This window comes from Argiope bruennichi, chromosome 3 (assembly GCF_947563725.1).
Source record: "Argiope bruennichi chromosome 3, qqArgBrue1.1, whole genome shotgun sequence".
Classification (NCBI taxonomy): Eukaryota; Metazoa; Arthropoda; class Arachnida; order Araneae; family Araneidae; genus Argiope; species Argiope bruennichi.
In genome coordinates this window covers 32,297,119-32,320,660 of record NC_079153.1, presented here as the reverse complement: position 1 = coordinate 32,320,660, position 23,542 = coordinate 32,297,119, and the positions used below count along the sequence as shown (strand labels likewise).

At 29.4% G+C, this 23,542-nt stretch overlaps 1 protein-coding gene across 1 annotated transcript; it reads right to left on the bottom strand.

Annotated features, from left to right (window-relative positions):
• Nucleotides 1–209: 209 nt before the first annotated feature.
• On the bottom strand, nucleotides 210–23,489 carry LOC129964179 (ileal sodium/bile acid cotransporter-like). Its single transcript, XM_056078895.1, has 3 exons — nucleotides 22,538–23,489; nucleotides 8,570–8,741; nucleotides 210–962 (listed from the first exon to the last, which is right to left on the bottom strand). The coding sequence occupies exons 1-3, from the start codon at nucleotides 23,090–23,092 to the stop codon at nucleotides 334–336; spliced, it is 1,356 nt and encodes a 451-aa protein (XP_055934870.1). The 5' UTR covers nucleotides 23,093–23,489; the 3' UTR covers nucleotides 210–333.
• Nucleotides 23,490–23,542: the final 53 nt, after the last annotated feature.

The window sequence follows — 23,542 nt, the reverse complement described above, 5'->3', positions numbered from 1 at the left end:
GATGCGTAAAGTGCTCAGCAGAAATTTAATTTTAAAGTACACTGATTATATTTATAAATAATACACATCTGAAATCAGAGTACAGCATAAAACAGCGTGCAAATGAAAGTTCAACGGAAATCAAGCAATTGAGTATCATATATCTGTAATATCACATGAAACGCTTTCTGTACCGAATCACATCATATTTAACAATGAAATACTTCCAATAAAATGAAAAAATATTTTATTTTTGAACATTTTTGCTTTCAAATATTCGCATAAAAATAATTTACATGAAAGACAGCTGGATAAGAATTAAAAATATTTGAAAAACAATAACACAAAAGCTCATCATTTATTTACAAAATCGCTTGCTAAATTTATTTCACCTTGGTCGGAATCTCTCCTCTTCGAAGTGATGGCTTGCAATTCGAAATCCTCATTTCTGTGACATCTGTTCCAAATTTTTTGAAAACAGTAAATAACAAACAGAGGAATGGGTGTTATGATAGACCCAGCCACGGGCACGACAGATGCAATATCAGATACAGGTGGTTTCAAAGAATAACTCAACAACACGAAGGCAATACCACTATTCTGGATGCCTGTTTCTACTGCAATGGCTATGATGTCAGCACGTGAAAAGCGAAAGACCAATGCAACAAGAATACCGGCTGCAAAACCAGTCCATACGCTAAGACTTGCAGCAATGGCCATGCGCCACGTCAGCAAGTAAAACATGTAAGAATTGGCGATTGATGCCAGAACTACGATGCAGATAAGTAGAATGATGCACACAGGAGCCAATATTCTTTTGGAGCGTGCAGCTACCTTGGGAAATCTGCGCTGGATTAGAATGCCTATTCCGATGGGAATCATAAGGGAAGCCAGTGACGCGATTATATTCTGGAATGGAACGACGATTTTTGTTCCTGTTATTATTGTTTTCCCCAAAGTGAAGAGCCAAAATGGAATTGTACCTGTAAATAAACAAGTTTTGAAGATTATAATAAAGAAAACCGTAGTAGCACACATATATTGTACAATATTGTATGATATCAAACGATATTGGCAATATTGTATAATATTGTTGAATATTAAATAATATAATATCTCTCGCACAGTATCGCATAATATTGCTGAATATTAAATGATATAGTATAATATCACAAAATATTGTATAATATTGTTGAATATTAAAAGATATATTGCACAATATTGTATAATATTGTAGAATATTAAATGATATATCACACAATATTATATAATATTGTTGAAAATTAAATGATATAATATAATATCGCACGATATCGTATAATATTAGGAAAAAGGGAAAACAAGAACTATAAGAGTTATTATAAGAAATTAAATAAAACTTATAATTAATTTTTGGTTAGTACAAAAATAAGAGTAATAGGAAAAATTATGTCATAAGTTAAATATAAATAAGGGTTATGAAGGGTATAAGAAAATAATAACCGAATGATTAGAGCGTTATTACAAATATCCTTTTTCTTTTTCTTTCTTTTTTTGGAGCATTTCCTGTTCGGTAAATTCCTTTCGTTATCTCATTACATTTCGGCAACTGAAGAAAAAATGTTCTTTTATTAGATATCATTATATAAGTTCGCTTACATAGTCTGATGTAATCTTTGATCATTAGTGCGGGATTTCTGCAGACGATTTATTGTTATTCGCATCGTTATTTTTCTCTTTTGCAAGCATATTATTTTGGAAAGGTTCCAAAAAATACTTTAAAAAAAAACGTGGTGAAAAGAAGTTATTATATCCTTATGAATGTAATGTATCTACATCTGATGAATATTTTTATCAAACGAATTAGAAATGAAAACTGAATTAAAAAAGGATTTACTGCATAACATGAGACTTTTTATTAACTATACAGTATGCATAAAATTATAAATAATTCATTTGGAATGCCTCATTTATATAGTATGAACTATAACAGTTATATCTAATATGTTTTAATTTTGTATTTGCATGATTTTTCTATTGAAAAAACAATTTTTTTTTCTCTAGGCTCTATGATAGGTGTAAATCTTTTTAATACCAGACTGATATAATTTAAATGACATAAGTATAGATAAACAACATATGTGAAATAATATTACTGTTTAATTTTTTAATATAACTAATATATATATGTCAATTTCTTAGTGCCAACTTAATTTCGAGATCCATTGCACGTTTTATGGGTAAAAAAACAGCCAGTCACAGCTCAACATAAGACCATACATAGTTAGATATTAATATGTGATTGATAGATGCAAAACTGGATGTTAATTACGAACCGAACTTACCATTACATATATATAAATGCATTGTTACGAATCTGCAATACTACTTGTCTGCACTTCTTCATATTAAAGAACAGAGCTTTAGATTTTTATGAATGTTTAATGGATTCCAAGTCTGATGCCACCCCAATACTTGGTGACTATTTGGCAATAACAATGAAGGTTCTCGAAAGTGCAAGAATTAAAGCGATATCTCTAAAAGGAATCAAAATCCGGCGATTGCTCTAGAAGTCTTTTCGTCCTATCGGAAAAGCTATATAAAGTAAGAGACGAAAGCGGTTGAAGTCAGTCGTGAATTCTTTCTTTAAAATCTTGAAGCTCCCCAGTTGTTCTATCGTGAGCGCTTTGTATTCTTCTGCTAAATTAACTAGCAGCTTATTTTCTACTCGTATATTTTTTATTTCTGCGAATACTGTATTTGTGCACATTACCTTTTTGTGTGCATTTGTGCATATCTTACTGTATTTGAGCACATTAAGGTTGTTTTTTTTACTGAGTAAAACGCCTTTATCCATTATTAAACTTATTGGATTCCTCACAGCAATAATATTTTTTTTCAAAAGTCTAGAAATAGATGGAAGTCAAAAATAATTTTTTTAAAAATGCCTATGGCACAGCAAATTAAACACAGAGGCACAGAAAATTGATAAATTTAACGTGAAAGATCACATAACAAATTTTATTCTCTTTTAATTATATAAATGTGCACAAATGCTAAACAATAAGCAACACAACAATATTTTTAGCACAAATGCTAAAAATGCGCCAAAACAATAAATCTCCAATATTTAGCTCTTAAGATCAAATTTTTTCAATTACCCAAATCAGTTTGAAATTACCTAATCATTTTCGCATTATATTATATATATATATATATATATTTATTCTACAAGCTAAAAGAAACGATATTCGTACAGAACAGATTTCAGAGGTTGGAATTTGTTGGAATTAATTTATTTGCCTTATCTTCTTATTTTTTAATCAATTAGATGGCAAAAAAAAAAAAAAAAAAAAAACTTTAAGCCTTTCAATTGAATTATTTTAATTTTATTAAGATACCATCTTCGGTTTAAATATAAAATCAAAATTATAAATGTATATTTTTATTATAACAAAGAAAGATAGTGAAATCGTTATGGTAATTCTGTTATTAAAACGAAATTGGAAAGAAATATTTATTTTGAACTTATTTAAAACGCACGTCATAAAAATCTAAAGTAAAATTTCTTTTTGAAAAAAGTGTTCTTTAATTAATAATCTTAAATTAAAAGTTCTAATCACTTTATTTCTGAAAATAAAATCGGAAAATCTAATAGCATTTTCAAAGTAAATCCAGTGTAAGAAAATTTTCTGAGAAAATTCATTTCCTTTTTTTTTTTTTTTTTTGCAATTTGAGATAATGAACAAAAATTCAAATTCTACCCAATTCTTGTTTTATTAGATCTATGTCATGATTTTTATTTTTCTATTTTCCTCCTAAACACACTGTTTATTGAAACTATCAAAAAGTCGCAAAATTCGCAAAGCTCTTTATAGCTCTTTATTTATGCCTGTTTCTTCTTATTTACATACTGACGTGCATCGTTAATTTTCTCATACGTTATTTGCTTTGTACGGGTAAGATTCGTGCTTAGGAAAAAAATGATTCTTTTGTCGCGAAATTCATTCAAACCTTTCTAATTCTTTTTAAATATCATCAAGAAAAAGAAAAACTGTAAATAAAATCTTTTTTTTTTTTTTAACTACACATTTTCTTCATAAATAAAAGAAATATTTATTTCAATACTAAAATTTTTGAAGTCTTCCCAAAATGAGAAAATAAAAAAATCGATAAAGAAAATTAATTTTTAAACATAAGTTGTAGCGATACAGTCCAAATGGATGAAATGGCTGCCATTGCATTTAATAACAAAGAATTATATAAAAACTCATCTCTGATGATTCAATACATCGAATGGCAGGTGTAATAAAATGTGTCATGCGTATTTATTATTTTAAGAAGTTTAAAATATATACTGAAAACTGTCCTTATTGTCAAGCAAGCTATTTGTGATTCATAGCACAACATGTAATCTGGAGATTCCAAATACATGCGACTCATATTCTTGTACTACGAAGTTGGCGAGAGAATAGGGTGGATTCAAATATGAATCAAAGTATGGCTGCTGAATACATGGCGTTTAGCTTTGCCGTTGAGTTGGTGCCCCTCACATCACTAATGACTGAGCCGTATGCATTTGATACTACATAATACTGCGGCTGAATATTGCAAACTATGCCCTCTTTTAAAACCCTCTGTATTTCATGTGACCTCAGCCACTCAGAAGATCCAAACGGTTAAACATATGGCCTCAATCATATGATGAAACTCACAAGGGGAGGGCATGAGTTTGAACATTCAGTTCGGGATGAGAATTGGTATAATGGTAGTATACATTGAGGATGTTCATTCTCGAAAATATTCAATGGCTAGTCAGTTTCGAGATAAATGGTCCTCAAACTTTCTGCATAGTTTATATACTAATAATGTGCCACTGTTGCGAATAGTATAGTGGTTAAAGCATTGGCGTAGCATTGAAGAAACCCCGATTTAATCCTGGGCTCGCAAAGTTTGCATTTTTTTTTTTTTTTTTTCTAATTTATTTTAAATTAATTTAACAATTTACAGACAGTTTTAATTAATATGTTTTCATTTTTTAATGCAAAAATAAATATTTATTCTCTTAATTCTTGGATTAAAATTTAATTTTTAGAAGAAAAATAATTATAAATATGGATGCAATTTTTAAATATACAAAATTACTTAAATTAAATTAACATTTTAAAGATGATTTCAATTAATATGATACAACTCTTTATACAGAAAAATAAATGTCTTTCCACTTAATACTTGAATTATAAATTTTTAAAAAAAATTAAAGATATTAACGCGTTTTTTTAATTATTTAAATAAAATTAAGAGAGTTTAAATTAATATATAACTCTTTTATAGAATCAAAAACGAATGTTTTAAAAATAAATCTCCCTCAAAAATAAATATTCATTGACTTAATACTTAAGTTATAATTTTATTTTTAAGCAGGAAAAATAATTACATATATAACTTAAATGATGAAAAATGCTAATCAAATTAATGACGTCAAAAAAATATTTCATTAGTTTTTTTTTTTTTTTTGTATTGGATACAAGAAACAGAATCGTAATATCGTAAGAACGTTTCATAGAAGTTAAATACATTTTGACATTTTGCAAAATTCATAAATGATTATACTCAAAGAGAAAGTTTATAAAAATCGATTAAAAAAATCATTCACCTTCAAAAAAAATTTTTTTTTTCCTTCAGAAAATTGGGCAATGCACAAAGTGTATCGTAAGTTACTAAAAATTTTGAACCATTTGCCTATGCATTCCCTAACTTAACACCTGCTTTCTACTTTTTCTTTTCGATTATTAACGTTTTGAATGTTTGCCGATACAATTTTGTTTATTTCAGCAGCTCTCTTTAATTCCCGATATAAATACAGCTTCACTGAGTTAAAATAAATATTTTATCTTTATTAGAATCCAAAAATTAAAACGTTTAATTATTTTAAGATAAAAATATTTATTTTGAAATATTTTTATAGTTTAAATTATATTTATAATTATTTTAACACTTGAAAATTAAATTATAGTTATAATTCAAGAACAATATACATGCACATAATTATTTTTCCTTTAAAAAATAAGTTATAACTTATGTATTAACTTATGCATTATACATTTATTTTTTTCCATATAAAAATGAGTATCATATTAATTGAAACCGTCTTTAAATTGTTAATTTAATTTAATTAATTCTGAAAACTTAAAAAAAAGGCATTTATACTTATAATTATTTTCCATCTAAAAATTAAATTTTAATTAAAAAATTAGGAGAATACATATTTATTTTTGCATAAAAAATGAAAAACATATTAATTAAGACTGTTTGTAAATTGTTAAATTAATTTGAAATGAAAAACGCAAAGTTTGCTAGCCCAGGATCAAATCCGGGTCTCCACAAAGCTACTCCGATGCCTTAACCACTATACTATTCGCGCTTTCGGCAACAGTAGTACATTATTAGTATATAAATTATGCAGAAAGTTTGAGGGTCATTTTCTCGAAACTGACTGGCCATTGCGCTTTAATATTTTCGTGAATGAACATTCTAAATGTATATTACCATTATACTAAATCTCATTTCGAAATGAATTTTCAACCTCATGCCCTCCCCTTGTCAGAATCATGCATCATCTTGGAGTGATACAAATCCTCGCGTATCTCCAATACAATAAATTCACTTTTATTTTTACTTAAAAAATGATATTTGGAATGGATGGTAAATAGTTATCAGTGTTGAATGCGTCCATAAGATTTGAGCCTTCTACTCTGGCAGGACATCTCTTCAATGATCTGGAGAATAATAAATCATATGAACTATTTGTGTTTCGTAATGCAGATGAAGCATTTGATCTGGAATCTCTGAGAAGATTGAAAATAACAAGCTATTTCTGAGCATAGAGCAGAAAATAATTCTGGAATAACGGAAATCAGTTACTTGGAAAGCTCAAAAGCCTTGACTGGTATGCCCTTATCACCAACCTTTTCCGTCATATTGTTTTAATAGAAGGCAAATCTATTAACCCTTAATTGGGGACGTGCGGTCTGTGAGACAGCTAGCGATGGATTTTCTGTCACCCCTATTCTATTTTTAGCTTAATTGAATGGATTGACCCTGTAGCTTCCTGTTTTATGACCTTGAATACACGTGCACTTTTTCAACCGATTTCAGCAGATGTTTTTTTAAATAATTCAATTATTTCTTCGAGCGCGGTCTCTAAGACCGCATCTCCCTGTTAGTGTCCCAGTGATAAACAAAGCTTATCAGATGGCGCTAAAACTTGGGCCCCTAAATATCATCCAGTTTACTGAATCTTTTATGAAGCAGTGCTTCAGACACTTTTAAATGAAGAATAAAGTGATTTTAGTGATAAGGATAATTGTACAGAAGAGTTTTTCGATGAAAGTTCACATTCAACTGATTTTGATATGTATGTTCAAACATAATTAATTTTTCTAATGATAATGTATTTTGAAAAATTCGTAAAATATATTAATATACCAAGAAATATATATACAGAATTTATAGGTTGATTTTTATACCGGTTCTTAACCTGTATATTTAAAATGCCCTAGAAAACCGTGTTATGAAAGTCACACAAGCCGATAAAAAAAGGGCCAATTTTACCCATTGTCATTTTTTTTTTATTTTTCATATAATTGTTGAATTTTACATTATATTGTCTTCTATATACCTTCATATACTTTAAAAATAAATATGATTTAAAAAGTAAAAAGTAATATGCTTTTTCAAGAATATTATTTATTGTAACATGTAATTTGAGAAGAAAATGTATGTTCTAACGCATTTACTTTTTTCAATGATAATATATTTTAGAAAATTTCTAAAACATATCTATATAGCAAGAAAAATATTTGCAAAATATATTGGCAGTTTTTCAAACTAATGCATTCATTAGAAATTTTAATTTGAGTGTAAATGAAATACGGTCTCGTAGACCGCACCTCCCCAGTTAAGTCCTAAAATTTCACCTCCCCAGTTGTTAAAACGAAGAAGGCAAATCTAGTGACTTACCTGAAATTATATGTCAAATGAGATGATTGAAACCCATGTTTATTCATATACACTCACTAGACGAGATAGTACGCCACATGATGGCCAACAAAAGAAAATGGTACGACAAATGAGATGACTGAAATCCTTGTTTATATATATATATATATATATATATATATATATATATATATATATATATATATATATATATATATATATATATACAATAACTAGCTCGTCACATGATGGCCAAAAAAAAAAAAAAAACTGTACAACAATTGAGATGATTGAAACCCTTGTTTTTTATATATACAATAACTAGACGTGATAATTCGCTACTTGATAGCCAATAAAATCTTACCTCCAGTCAACGATCTAAAGTCAATAAGATATGCATGCTTAAATCTTTCGGATAATGGGTAAAGAATATATCAAATAAACGACTTGCTGATGTATCTTTCCCTTCCCAGTCTACAAATGGGCATCTTCTCGACGTTATATTGTATACTAGTGTCGAGTTTCCATTAGAATCCAGTTTCCTTCTTTGTGGCAAATAATTGCCCCTGAATATCAGAATTTTATTAAAAAGATATCATTGAAATCTCACCTAAAGCAGCGATGGTGCTGATGAAAGTCATGGTGATGCTCAGATTGAGATTGCCTCCCAGCAGGACGGTCCACATGTTGCTTGCACCCCCTGCAGGGCTGCTGCCAAACGTAAACAGCCCGAGACGCATAACGGGATCTTCAAATATAAGGTACCCCACGCCATAGGACACCTTAAGGGAAAAACAGAAGAATCGAATTATTTTAGATAACTTTTTTCAAGTACTCTATTATACTCGACTATAGAACTATAAATTATGAAAATAATGAATAATTCCTAAGTATATTTTTTAATATGAATAGCATCCTGATATATGTTTCTATTTTGTTTAAAATACGCCAGAGAAGGATTAAAACACTTTGTGGTCCTGGCAAGGACACATAATTAGGATCTATTTTTAATAAACTAGTTGATCTATTTTCAAATTTTTATACATTTTAAATTTTATAAACATTTGATTTATTTTAAATTTTTTACTTTAATAACTTTTTTTGGAATGTATATGTTTTTTATTTATTTCTTTATTATGATTCATGACTTCACAAAGGTTACGTTTATACATAACTACATTTAAGAAGTCATTTCATACTTATAAGTATTGCAATAACTAAATGAATGTTCTGAAATCAATAAGAATTTGATCAATTAAACTTGTCAAAATGCTGATTTTATTCTAATATTTTACAAACTTATTTGGCAGATAGGCAGGTAATATTCTTTAATCGTTCTACTAGCAATCTCTTCTCAGCTCAGTGCCTTAGGTAATTGCTTAGATTGCCTAGGAGGAAACACGCCAATGTAAAGCACGTACTATTATTGAATCAATGAATTGCTTACTGAGAATATAACAATATTAATTCAATATTAACATAATTCTTTGAAAGGTACGTCAAGCTACATTAAGTGAATATAGTAGATAGGGAAAATTAATTCAATGCGTTTTTAGCTGCCATCCAGAGTTAAACATTTTCATCATCTGACAGAAATTACAATCGTCTAATATATTTTCTGTTTCATTTAATTTAAATTAAAAACTGGACAAGATTTTTTTTCTGTATATTTGACAAAATCTTTTATTTTAGTATGTTTCAAGAAAAGTCAGTATGAATGTTTGCACAAAATAGTGAAGTAAGAAATCTGATAATTTCTTTGAACAGGTACACCAGTTTACAAGTATCCAGGTAAGCAAATATAAAAATGTATTGGTAATTACTGGAAATTCAGATTTACCAATTTTGCATCTGAACAATTAGATCAAATTAAGGCTGTAGGGTCGTTAAGGAATTCAGTAAAAAGTCCGAATTAGTGTAACAGTTATTTAAATATTTACAGGTAACGTTACACACAGCCTATTTACTTACAAAATTTTGGAGTAATTTTAAGATAGATGTAACAGCATAGATCAAAACCTGCAGCACGTACCGTCGTCTGATCTGAGCTGAGTCACAAATGGCCTCAGAAGGCGCTGTCTCTGACGTCATCATAGCCAATTATAGTTGTATTACAAAAGCGGCTACAAGACTATCTAATTAAAAGAGATTGTGCAAAATCTACACATGTACCAAAACTACTTTGTCAGCCAAAAAAAAAAAAAAAAGAAGAAGCTAAATAGAAAGCTTTTTAAAATATTTAATAAGATTATAACCAAAGATTAAATTATCCATTTAACAACACTACAAGAGTAATTCAAAAAAGTAATATTTTCTGTTTTCATGAGATATTTATCAATTCATTCTATACTTTTTATTCAGTAGTATTCAAACAAAAACATGGGAAATTAATACTAAATTTCAACAATTTTTTAAATCTGTAATATCATTATGTTTCCTGTTCCTTTCGAATAATATATTTAACTAAAATTATTATTATTATTAATATTAAAATTCATTAATAAATAATTATTTTACGTTTTCTGCAACATTCTGCACAAAACTAAAAAAAGCTAGCAGAATAAAAAAAAAAAACCAGTCTATTATTGATTTTTTTAACTCAGAAATAAAATTATACTAAATTTAAATTCATAAATTGCATAAATTTATAAAAAACATTAAATTTAACATTTAGAAAGTTATTGGTTAATATTTTTCCATGTCTGAAATAAAACTTCTCTTATCAAAGCTTTTGATAAAATTTATCAGCTTTAAAACAATATCACTTGAATATGATGCGATAGAATAAACGGAAACGAGAAGAAATATAATTTTTAAAAAAAATTCACGCTATTTAATCTCTGTGGTATTGCGCACCCGATTTCACATATTTTTACAACTTCCTTAAAGTTCCCGCAATTATTTTCATATCTTTAACCTGGAAAGTTAAAATTATATCTCATGACTAAATGGTATGCGGATAGCACTCCCAAGTTAAATATCGAAATGATTTCAACGCAGCATTTCCCAACACGTTTTATAATCAGATTGCACGATCTGATCTGTTTAACGCAACAGGTGTGCAAAGGAAATAGCGGTTTGAAAAATTTTTCCTGAAGCAGCTTCCATAAATTGCATCCATTTTGAAATATCTTCGATGGTTGGCATTTAATCCATTTCCTCTTTTAGAGTAAAGAGTAAATTGACATGCAATAAAATGGTAATGTTTGGAATACTTAAGAACATTATGTCCAATGGCAAAAAAATCTTTATTTTTTCTTATAATTGTAATTACACAAGTCAGCAAAAAAAAAAAAAAAATTCTTGTCAAAAAGTGAGAATTTCTAAATTTTGAAAAATTTATATAATTTTCAATAGTAATCGCAAAATTCACATTCATTATTTTTACCTTATAAAATCTTTCATAAAATGATATCATATTTTTTAAGAATTAATTCAAATAAACATATTATGACTTTTATTATTTGTTATACAGTAGTTCTCGCTTAATGTGAATACTTTGATATTTAGAAATTTTAATAACATTAACCGATTGATAACAATAATCGAATTGGTAAAATCAATTGTATTTTTATCACGTCAAGGAAAAACAATAAATACTTATCTCAGAGATATCTATAATTCGTTTTAAAAATAATGCTTTAAAAAATCATTTATTGTTACAGCCGACGATTTTTTCTCAATTATTGTTCGTACTGGATTGGTTTTTAAAACTTGTTGAGCGCAGCTGCAAACCTCGTTTCGAAATATCGTTTGACTCGTTTAGGCGTTCATTGGATGGTTTTCTTCAGCACTTTCGTTCCCTCAGAATGATCAACAGGTATTGCTAAGGATTTACTCACAAAAAGCTCACAATTTGTTACAATTTTCAAAAGAAGTGGTTCTGAATTTCTCATCTGTTTTAGGTAAGATTTCTTTCCTGATAAGAATTTCAATTTAGATTTCAATACTCAAATTAGCTTAAAAAAATGTTCTATTGCTTTTGGAATTGAATCGCAGGTAGCAGTAGTTTATGGTTATTTAGATTTGATTCCAACCCAAAGCTGGCAGCGTGGATGTCCTTTTAAACCAATCCAGTTCTAATCCAAATAAAAAAAAATCCAAGGGGAAAAAGAATGTCAGATGTTTCTTTTCAGTAAAAGAGGAATTTCACGAATGTTAGTCATAAATATTGGTTGAAACCGAAAGCTAGCTCAACTCTTTACTTCAAACCTGATAAAATTAAACCATAGAGTGATCACATTAAGCAAATATTTTTATGTACATTTGAATAGGTCATCTGGGAACAGAGAAATTTGATAATATAGAACGAATGGTATTATTAACTGCGATCACATTAAGTGGCATCTATTGTATCATCTTTTAAACATATACTTTACTTTTATATCCCGCGTTTAATTTAAAATTATTTTAATGTTAAATGAGTCTATGAAAAAGGTTGCGATTCCTTATAGTATTGTTTCCTCTTTTTATCATTTTTTAAATAAATTCTCTAATGATATTTCCAAAGAAGTAAAGGTTTCAGATCTTGTTACGCAGTACAGTTTTAAGTAACAAACATGAAAAATACTATAATTTTAGAATTTTTGTTATATATTGTTACGAATCTGTGATGCTGCTTCCCAGCATAGTTGGTTCCATAGGAGGTCACAGAGCTTGGCGACAAACTTGGCGACCATTTGGCGACTTGGCGATGAATTTGAAGATTTTGGCGCCAAAATAGATTATACCCAAAACATCGAGCATTTTCCCGATCCGTCCATTAGGAACCGAGATACGCCTCGAACGTTCCTGATTGGTTGAGATGCTTCTAGTCCCACCTCCTGAGACCTATAAAAGGGGCAGCCGCAGCTGCCAGAATGGTGGTAGTCGGAATCGATAGTGAAGAAGAAGTCTTTCAGATATTAGCAGAGCAGCGACGGAGTCAAGCTAGTGCTGAACTAAGCTGTGCGCTACAGTCTGCAGAAGAGTCTTGTTGTGTGCTGCTGTTTGCACGTCTCGCGGCTGAAGATAGTCTTCTCTGTGCTGTATATAGTTGTCGTTTTTGTGCTGTCCTGTGTGTCTTCGTGTAAATAAACGTCGTTGTTTTTTTTCTACTGCCGCCTGCTGATTGAGCGTTCTGCACACCATATAACTCCCACTATCCAAACGAACCCCGGAAATTTTGTAACAATATATTATACCTGAGGATTGGATCGTCAGATTTCAAACTGGGAAGCACAGGGCTTAGTTTTTTTTTTTTTTAAGTTTTAATTTTACAAATAGAAAACCGACGTTGGGAAAGCATTTAAACAGTCTCGATGACACAAATAAAAATAAAAAAACGATTATGATTTGGAAAGAGAGAGAGACCTTTTACAATTAGAAAATCATTTCATCAAACAAAACTACAGGGTGCGACAGAAAAACCCGGACAAACAATTTTTAATATAGCTTCATTAAAAATAAATAAATTAACAAAATATAACAAATAATAAAAAGAGTAGACATTTACTAATGAATAAATTTAATTTGTTTCAAAACGGCCGCCTTTTACAGCGATGTAGAGGCAGGCGCAAACGCTTATTGAAATTTTCAGCAAAGGGCTGCAAATCTTCTACCTTTAATCTATCCCATTCCCTCCGAAGTCATTGCTTTAGATAGTCCAAACTTTTATGCAAGCCCTTTTATGCAAACTTTTATGCAAGTTTAATGCAAGGCCTAGGCTCCAAAATGGACCATACACTGTATCATGAGATTGAGATTCAAAGAGTATTGTACCCATTCTTCAATGATATCAGGTCCTGGAAAATGCTTCTTGCACCACTCCTCTGCCTTTTTAGCCTTTTGAGCTGATGCAGAGTCTTGTTGAAACTCCCACTTTACATTGCGGAAGTGCGTTTTGGCTCACGGAAATACAACAGCTTCTAAATGTCCCGTTGGTACACTTTTTGATTTATTTTAACGTCCTCATCCACAAAAACCAGAGGTGTTTTGTCTCTTGCGCAAATTCCGCCCCAGAACATGACCGACTTTGGATTTTTGCAATGTTCACCCATTGCTGAAGTACTTGAAGTGTCTATAGATTAGTTCCTATAGTTCTAGGAGTTATGTGCTTTTGGACGGTAAAGAACTTCTTATTAGTGAAAAGGAATCTCACTCAGCGCTGACTTGCAGCCCGTGTCAAAAGTTTTCGGCATCTTTAGAGCCGCATGAGTTTGTTTACTTCAGTCAAAAGCGGAACTTTTTGGAACTTGTAAGATTCAGTCCAAGCTCTGTTTTTGACATTCGCCGCATTAATCGGTCACTTATTTTCATTTCATGAGAGATCTTTCCTATGGGAACCTAGAGATTTCGTTGAACTCGCTTTTTGATTACCTTACGATTATTGGAAACATTCACTATACGTTTTCTTGCACTTCCTGGACGTGGACCATCATTGCCAAGCTCTTTGAAATGGCAGATTACATCAGACACAGTTTGCCGAGGTACATTAAGCAAACGAACGACTTGTTTTCTTTGCTAAAACAATTCTAAAATTGCAGATCTTTTGCTTGACTTCGTAAAAATGCCAAAAAAAAAAAAACAATACGTAAACTAAAAGATACATTATAAAATATGTTATCACTGAAGTAGTAGACAAAAAGAAATGAACAAAAATTAAAATGAAAATAATTAACTTCTAATTTATGATGTAATAACTTTGTCCAAGTTTTTTTTTTTTTTTTTTTTTGCCGCACCTTGTAAATAATTTCCATCTGACGAGAGGTGATGAAAAGATAGTAACAATTCGATGTCCAGATCTGATGGAATTGAATCTTATTTCACATACTTTATTATGGAAAACTATCAAAATTGGCCCATTTCCTTTCACTTTGCATATGAGTGTGTACCCACCTAGATGAGACAACTGAGTAGTTTAAAAACTATCAATTAAACAAGTATAAGTTCGATATATTCAACTAAATATTCAATGTTTTATCGCAACTGCGAGTATTTTATATATTGGATTCTATTCTGTGATATGAGTTATCTTACAAGCATATCTGAGCAATAAGTTGTGACGTCATATCTCTTCCCTTCCTTCCAGATCTCTATAAGTTTGCGTCAGCATGCATTGACACAAGATTACCTTGGTTATGACCTCTCTTTCTCTTTCTTTCTCTCTCTCACTTTTATGCATTATGCGTTGTATAAGGAATACGGACAACATTGATCTGAGACATCTTACATAGGTACTTATATTTCAGATATATCTGCTCGTCTGTATATGTATATATACAGACGAGCACATCTTCTGACGTCGTCAAGAATAGAATAGGTTAATATATATAATTGTCCGCCGTCGTCTGTATCGCTCACTTGGGAAGTTAAGAATATACCCGTCTTTTAGGTCTGCGTCATTATAGAATGCGAATGGCAGATTCTATTTTGCAACTGATACTTTTTTTAACATTTAAATTAACTGATTTAACAGTGTGAAAACAAATCTAAGCATGAATAAATAGCAAAGATCATTTAACTGAGGTCTTCAATTTTTATTATTTTATACTTTCACTAATCCATATATTTTCCCTTCATGGACCAATTTGAAATTTATTGCTAATCTTTTCTTTTAAAATTTATGTTCAGCATTGCACTTTTTTTTCTTTTGGTGGATCACTATTTATTGAAATCTGATTATATTGATTAGTTTTGATTTGAGAGAGAGATTCCATTGCACAAAAACAAAACTTCCATTGTTATTATATAATTATATCTAAAGAGTATTTTAGATTATAATGTTTATTTTTTTTATTCCTTAAGCATTCTTATAATGCGCAGAATCTTTTTCCAATACAATCATATCAGTTAATAGGATAACGGCCAGTCTAGACCAGCTCATCTTCTGGCGTCGTCAAAAATAGAATAGGATAAAAGCGAAAATTTCAGGTTTACGAAAAATAATGTTATTACATCACTTATAAACTTGTCAGACCTTCTCCAAAGAAATTTCTTTCATAACTTTCATTTAAATATTTTGAATGAATTTCAACTGCTATTTTTTTATGCAAATTTGTTATGCTTTTTTTTTGTGATTAATTATTAAAAAGATAAAAGAATCAAATAATGAATTTGTGGCAAACGAAATTTTTATTCGTTTTCGAATCAGGCTATCTCAGCGGATTATAAATGAGTATTAACTATACATAAAACCATCCCCATTTTTAAAATAAGAAGATTCAAGTTATTCCTGAGTATGCCAACAAATTTGAAAAAAAAATCTCTTCTTTTTTTGATTGTAAAAGTTAATGAAAATTAGTAAAAACTGTTATTGTTAAAAACATCATAACTTTATGTAAATGAAACACAATAATTCAAATTCTACTAAGCTATAAACAATCCATAAGAAAACATTAAAACTTTCTAGTTAACCCTTTAAAGGGCCATTTTTTTCTAGTCATATTATGTTAAAATACTTTTAGGCTTAAAATTAGAATAAGAAAAGGGATTCATTTAGCTTCTTAGATGAATTTAATTTGATTAATTAATAATTAAGTAACATATCAAGGCACATCATTTTGTATGAGATAAAGGACTGAAGCATATATGTTTCTGTCTTTCTAAAAAAATATGTCAGAACTTATGCCAACCTACATAAATTCATACAACGATTGACAAATTTGGTGAGAAGCATACTTCCCACGGCCTTAGAAAGGGTTAAAAGAAAATAATAAAAATAAAGAAGACGAGTGCAGTGGAACCACCTTCAGCGACCAGTTGGTCAAACAATATTAATAGTATTAACATAGTCATATCGAAAAATTTTGATGAAATCCATATTATCAAAACAAAAGAAAGCACTTTTTAAAATAAAAATTATGCAATATTTATAAGTCATTTCGACTCGTTATATATGTTTACAAAGTAACAAAATTAATTGGTGATGAAAAGCAGTTCCGACCACTGAAGTGGAAGGCTTTGTCGAAGTTTTACTTTATTATAGCTTTCGAAACTGGAGAACGATGAAATCAGACTATTCTTGACGATGTATGTATCTATGAGTCTTTAACTTCAGAAGAAATAAAAGTTGGCGAAACCGCTACAGTGATTATGACAGACTTTTATCGACGTTCATAGAACCTTTTCTGTTTCTCACAGAAAATACATTATGAAGTCGTATTTTTGATATTTCTCTCAAAAATGGATAAAGGTACAAAATAGCAAGCCATTGATGATGAATCATTAATTTTAAAATGAAAGAAATTAGCAAAATCAGTCTACTGGTTTGGGTTGGGGAACTTTATCGGGGCTTTTTCCCCATAGAGAATGTGCAGATACATTCAGTGTGTGTTACTAGAATATACTTTACTTAGGAAATTGCATCAGATAGTACAATATTTTTTTAATATTTAGCACTGCAATTTACTTAAACATTTCGTTCAATTCAGTTTTTTCAATTTGAAATATTAACCCATGCCATCATGATAATGTTTATAATTTGGATATCTTTAGACACAATTGCTGCAATTAAAGCTGCGCTTTTATTTATCTGTTTTATATATAAGTAAGAAAAAGAAAAACTCAAATTCTTTTACATTATGCAATTTTTATTTTCAAAATCCTAAAAAATTTTAAGACATTTAACTATGATTGATTATTTATCTATAGATTTCGGTTAACGAACAATTTTACACTCAAACCTAGCACATCTATACATAACGATTGCTTGTAGCTAATAACATATAAGTGGCCAGTGCAGAAATATCGAGTTACACGGTTCATACTGGCTTTTTTAAGAGGTTAAATTTTATTTGAAAATATTTACAAAAAAAATCAGGAAAAGCCAACTGAAAGTTTCTTTAGTGTCTGATAATACATCTATGATTTAATACTTGATGTAATAACATATGTGGACTTTTTAATACAAATCGCTACAAAAAAATTGTGAGAATTCCAGAAATTAAAATTCATATAAAATGCAAGTAAATAATTTTCACAGAATAAAATGCAACGTACACGACAAGGAATTCCAACGGGTATATTAATAATAAGCATTATATATTTATAAAATATTTTTAGTATGTTTATTTTTTTGACTTGATGCAGATTTTTGATCCGTGTTCATATCTGTCCAATTACAATAGCCTTATCATTCTCTATTACGCGTAATAAAATTTCAAAATCCAATATTTATATTTTGAGTCTGATGTCATGGCAACAACAATTGAGAGTAGGGATTGCAACACCGCTATACCGGGATACCGAATACCGGTATTTTGAGTTATTTTTTCAATTTTATAACACCAGTAATCACAAGTTTAAATACCGTTTTTTCGTTATTTACTAGAAATTTTTAAAATTGTCTCAACTGCATGTTCAGGGATCGCCAACATAGCAAAATAATACATGTTTTTGTTTTTAGGTCTCCCTAACGGACGAAATTAATTAATGAATACGAAATTGCATCGTACAATCAAGAGAAGTGATAAAATACTGTTTCACAACGGATTGTAAAACCCTTCGCGCTTTTGCGCATGCGTTAGGATGGTTTAATTCAACAAAATAAGGGTGAGAGGAAAGAGGAAAGGAGATGTTTGAGATGAAAGGAGGAGATAAAAGGAGGAAAGGAAGCGTGAAAGGAGGATATGTCGGAGAAATTCTAATTTATTAGCAGCTAATTCAATAATAAATTTCATGTTGCAGTCACTGAAAGAACGACGTACATCACTATCTGAAGAATTATATATTACATTGAAAACTCGCACAGAAGAAAGGCATACCGAAATAGAAAATGTCTCACGGTATTTACATAATTATAATGATTTTAAAAATGAAAATGAAAAAGAAGAAAAGAAACTAACCAATTCAAATCTGATCAAGTTTATAGTAAATTTTCTTAAAATTTTTTACCCACAAACCTATCCACATTCAGAAGAATTCGGTACAGTTATCGAAGATTATGATGACACCGATAGTGAAAAGGAATTGTCTCTTGAACAAAAATTAGAATTAACGATAAATAAAATTTCAACGAACCAAAAATACAATACAGAAATCAGCTACATCCAAAACCATCCGACGAGAAATCGATTTATTTGAAGATGAGGGATTTAGAGATAAATACTTCGAAAAAGTATATCGCGTATTGCTAACAGTACCGCCAATTAGCGTAGATGCCGAAAGAGCGTTTTCGACGGCTGATAATTTTTGCACAAGATTACGTTCCAGGCTTAATGATAGTACAATTGATGCATTATGTTTTTTAAGATCACGTTTCAAAAATGTGTAACATACCACAGACTGAATAGTGATATTTATACTTTTTTGTAATAAATAAGAATTTTTTTAAATAAGTAAGATGTTCCTTTATTTTATTTTTTTGTGACTCTTTATATACTGTTATAATCTATAAGTTACAAATTATCTTTTATGATATTCACACCCTCTAATAAAACTGGCAAATAAAACAAAGAAACACCTGTGTTTTCTTTCTTTTTCCAAAATGTCTACTACTGGTATTAAAACCGGTATCCCGGTATCAAGATCTAAAAAATAACGAATACCGGTATTGAACTTTTGGTCCCATATTGCAATCCCTAGTTGAGAGGAGCGAAAATTTCAGTTGGAATGATCATCCCAAAACTTGTTCATATACTCTCCAACTAAGATTTCATCCCCTTTCCCTAGCATAAAATTTTAAACCTTCGAAAGGCCACAAATCATTGCATGGCATTAACGAGAAATATTTAATAAAGATAGATTTTTGGTGTGAATATAACATTTTTAGTGAATTTTTGTGTTTCATTTAAAATTTTAAAGAAATCTACAAAATCCAACGCAAGTCGATATACCAAATTTTATCTGTTTATCCCAAAGTGTAATTGAGTCATTATGTTCATAGACAGACAGCCAGGCAAACATAATGCTGAAAATGTGTTTTTCGGAATTATAGAGCTTTGAAATAAGGAGACCTGTTAAAATCGAATTTTTTGACTATTAGATAAATTAGATAGCTGCTTCGTGCTGCTGGATTGAAGGGTGTTGCATGCAGACCGATTAAAAAAATCTTATTAATGAATAAGTTTGAAAAAAATACAGATTCTATGAATTATAAATAACTAACTACTAATACTATAATAATAGTATTAGTAGTTAACGTAGTTAACGTTATAAACGTAAAATAACTACGTTTATAAACACAAAACATCTGTTTAAATAGCATTGTGCAAAAGTAGAAGCCACACAATCATTAATTATAATAATTAGATAAAATCATATGCATTTGTACAATATTACTAAAATATAAAAAAAATTAGTATAAAATAAAGCATTATGCTGTTAAGTTAAACATATTTTGAAATGGTAAATTAAATTCATCAAATTTAAAAATAAAAAAAAAACGTTCTCATAGATTGCACTGTCTGCACCTTCGAAATGTCTACATCCGCCACTATCATATTTAAACTTACGCAAATTGCAACGATATTAAATACATTTACTGCGTGCACACTATCAATGTTATATAATTACAAATAAATTTTAATAATAAAATAACGAAACAATATTTTGTAATGTTTGGAACTAGAGTTCGAATGTCTATTTATTTGTTTTCAAATGTTTGTATTTATTCGGCCTTTCATCTGCTTGAAGATCCGGTCCAAATTATCATCTTCTTTTTAACCGAAATATTCACTCATATTTTTGTAATTTTGCATCAAATTTCGACAAAAGAAATATTGTGTTATCTTTCAAAATAATTCTAAAGAAAAAGAACGTCTATAAATAACCAGTTCAGTATTTAATACTTTGAGTTTCTAATTTTTAAGAAATTCGAACATTACTAATGCCGAATAATGTTGCATTCAGAAGTAGACACAGGACGACGAATACACGTGGAGAAACACCAAGCCACAAACATGGCACCATGCCAATAATTGCATGTTCTAAAAGAACAGAAAAACATAAACGATGATGACATTGCAGGAATTAAGCCAAGTGACTGGCACAACTAGCTGTTTTTTTATTTACTAAATGTGTTTATCTTCTTTTAGCAAGTGCGAAACAAATAAACAATTAAAAATGATTCATTTTTATAGAAGTTATTAATAAATGAATTGATTATTTAATTTTAATCTATATTACTAAGATTCTAAAATTTGAAAACGTTATTAAAATTCTAAAATTTTTTAAGTAATTCTGAAATAAAGATCGGCATTTTTTTGGAATGAATTCATTTTAAGTGATTGGGTTAAATTTGTCGCGCCGATATAATTTTGGAATCCATTAAGCATACTGCAAAAAAAAAATGTACAACAGGATGCAGTTAGACATTAGAAGATATATTATGTATCTATACTCTTGTCTCTACCATATGATTGTATGATCAGGAAAATGACTTCTGTCCATATTGTAAAAAAAAAAAAAAAAATTCACTGAATATTTTCTTTATTAACATTCAGATAAAGGGGTGAAAGAGGGGCTCAAAAAGTTTCAGAAAGTTTGTAGGCATTTTTTTATATTTATAACTTAAAGAATATGTTCAAATTTGGTACATCTTTTTAATAAATCATAAAATAAATTGATTCGAATAATATATCTCTAGTATTTTATTAAATGCTTTAAAATATCTTTTTCTTTATACGAATTTCAGGGATTTAGAAAAAGAATTTTCGCTTTAGAATATAATAATCCAGCAATCACAAGAATCTTTTTTTAAATTATTTTAAGTATAATAGTGCAAGATCATAAAATCCTACTAAGTTAATGTCGGTCATAATTTTCTTTTGACTTATTTTTCTTATTTTATAGACTATTTATTGTATTTATCAATTGAATAGATTTCCGTCCAAATTGAGAAAACAATCCTCATTGAAGTACTGCAATATCGTTTTCATTAAAATCCACATAAAAAATACTTTATAAAAAGTTTGTAGGGTATTTTTATGCCTATAATTCTAAGAATGTGCACAAATTTGGTACTCCTTTTTAATTAATCATAAAATAAATTAATTATATTGAAATATATCTTGTATTTTTATTAAATGTTTAAAAATATCTCACTCGCTGTACGAATTTCCAGACTTTAGAGAAAAAATTTTCACTTTAGAATAACTTCATCCAGCAATCACAAGAATCTTTTGCGAAATTATTTTAAGTATAATAGTATAAGACCATAAAATTATAATGAGTTATTACCATCCATTATTTTATTTGATATTTTGATTCCTATTTTATAGACTATTTTTTAAATTCATATATTGCTAGCTATAAGTTGTGATTTTTTTTACAAGAGTGAAAAGTTGAAAGAACGAGAAGTTAAAATTTAAAAAAAAAACCGCAAACTTTTAAAAATATAAATTAGATAGGTCTATATCTATGAATAATGAAATAAACATTATGTATTCGACTTTAATAAAATTCCTTAGAAAGACAAAATGCAACCAAAATCATCAGATTAGACATAATAAATCATTAGATTTATTAAGAAAATGCAGATTCAAAATACTAGAACCGATAAGTGTGTTTTAAAAAGTCAGTGATTTTATATTCTAATAGAAGTATAGAATAATATGAAATAAAAATAATAAAGGAAAATGTATTTTTTAATTTTACTTACCAAGGGCATTATTACAAACTGGCAAAAGCAACCAATAGCTGGTCCAATAGGTCTTTTGAGCACATCTTTAACAATACCCAGATCAAGCGCACATCCCATATTCACATTATTGAGACTCACAACTATAGCCACAAAAGCTATAAATATTTTGTTTATAAGTTTATCTAGCCGAATAATTGTAACAACTAAACGAGGTTCAAGTTTTATCCAAGTTTTTGTTTCCGGATCTAAACGAGCCAAAGTCACTGTGCCAAATCCTAAGAAAAGGCCCTTTATATCCATTTCTCCGATACATCGTTGATCAATATTGTCACAAACTATCGAAGATTGTTTGAATTCTGCTTCTAAATTCGACCGTGGTTCGTAAAACACGGTCCAATTGCTCGCTTTCACCTGTTCCAGTTCATCACCTGCTCCATTGAATATAACCAAAACCGTAACTTTATCGTCGACAAAAACTTCTACATTCGATGAGTTAAAAGTGATGTTAAGACCGTAAGAAACTTGTACACAAAGCTGGCAGGTTATAAAAACGAGCAACACAACTGATTTCATTTTATGGCAGTACTACTCCAAGCATTCTGTTGGCTGCTTTTACCGGCAATTCCACGTAGGCTGGCGCAGATGACTCTAACTCGACGCAAAGGAGGAAGTTAAAACAATCCGAAAATACAATTGTGTTCACCTGGGTCTTTTCTGCGTGTTGTTTTCCTCTATTCTTGTTACAAATAAAAATTTCAAGTGTGAGATAAAAACAAATAGCTGTGAGATTTCAGTGTTTGATGAAGATTTACACCTTGGATTTGCAAACTCATTGTTTTCATAATCATCTCAGTTATAATCTAAAAATCCTTTATCAGCTGATAGTCTTTAAAAAGAACGCTCTGTTTAGACAGCCGATCAAAAGCGTGGCAGCTGAACTAAAGCGAAGAGACAGAAAATCGTGAAAAAACTTGGATGAAAAAGGAAGAAAAAACAAAAGAAAGAATTATATTAAATGAAGAG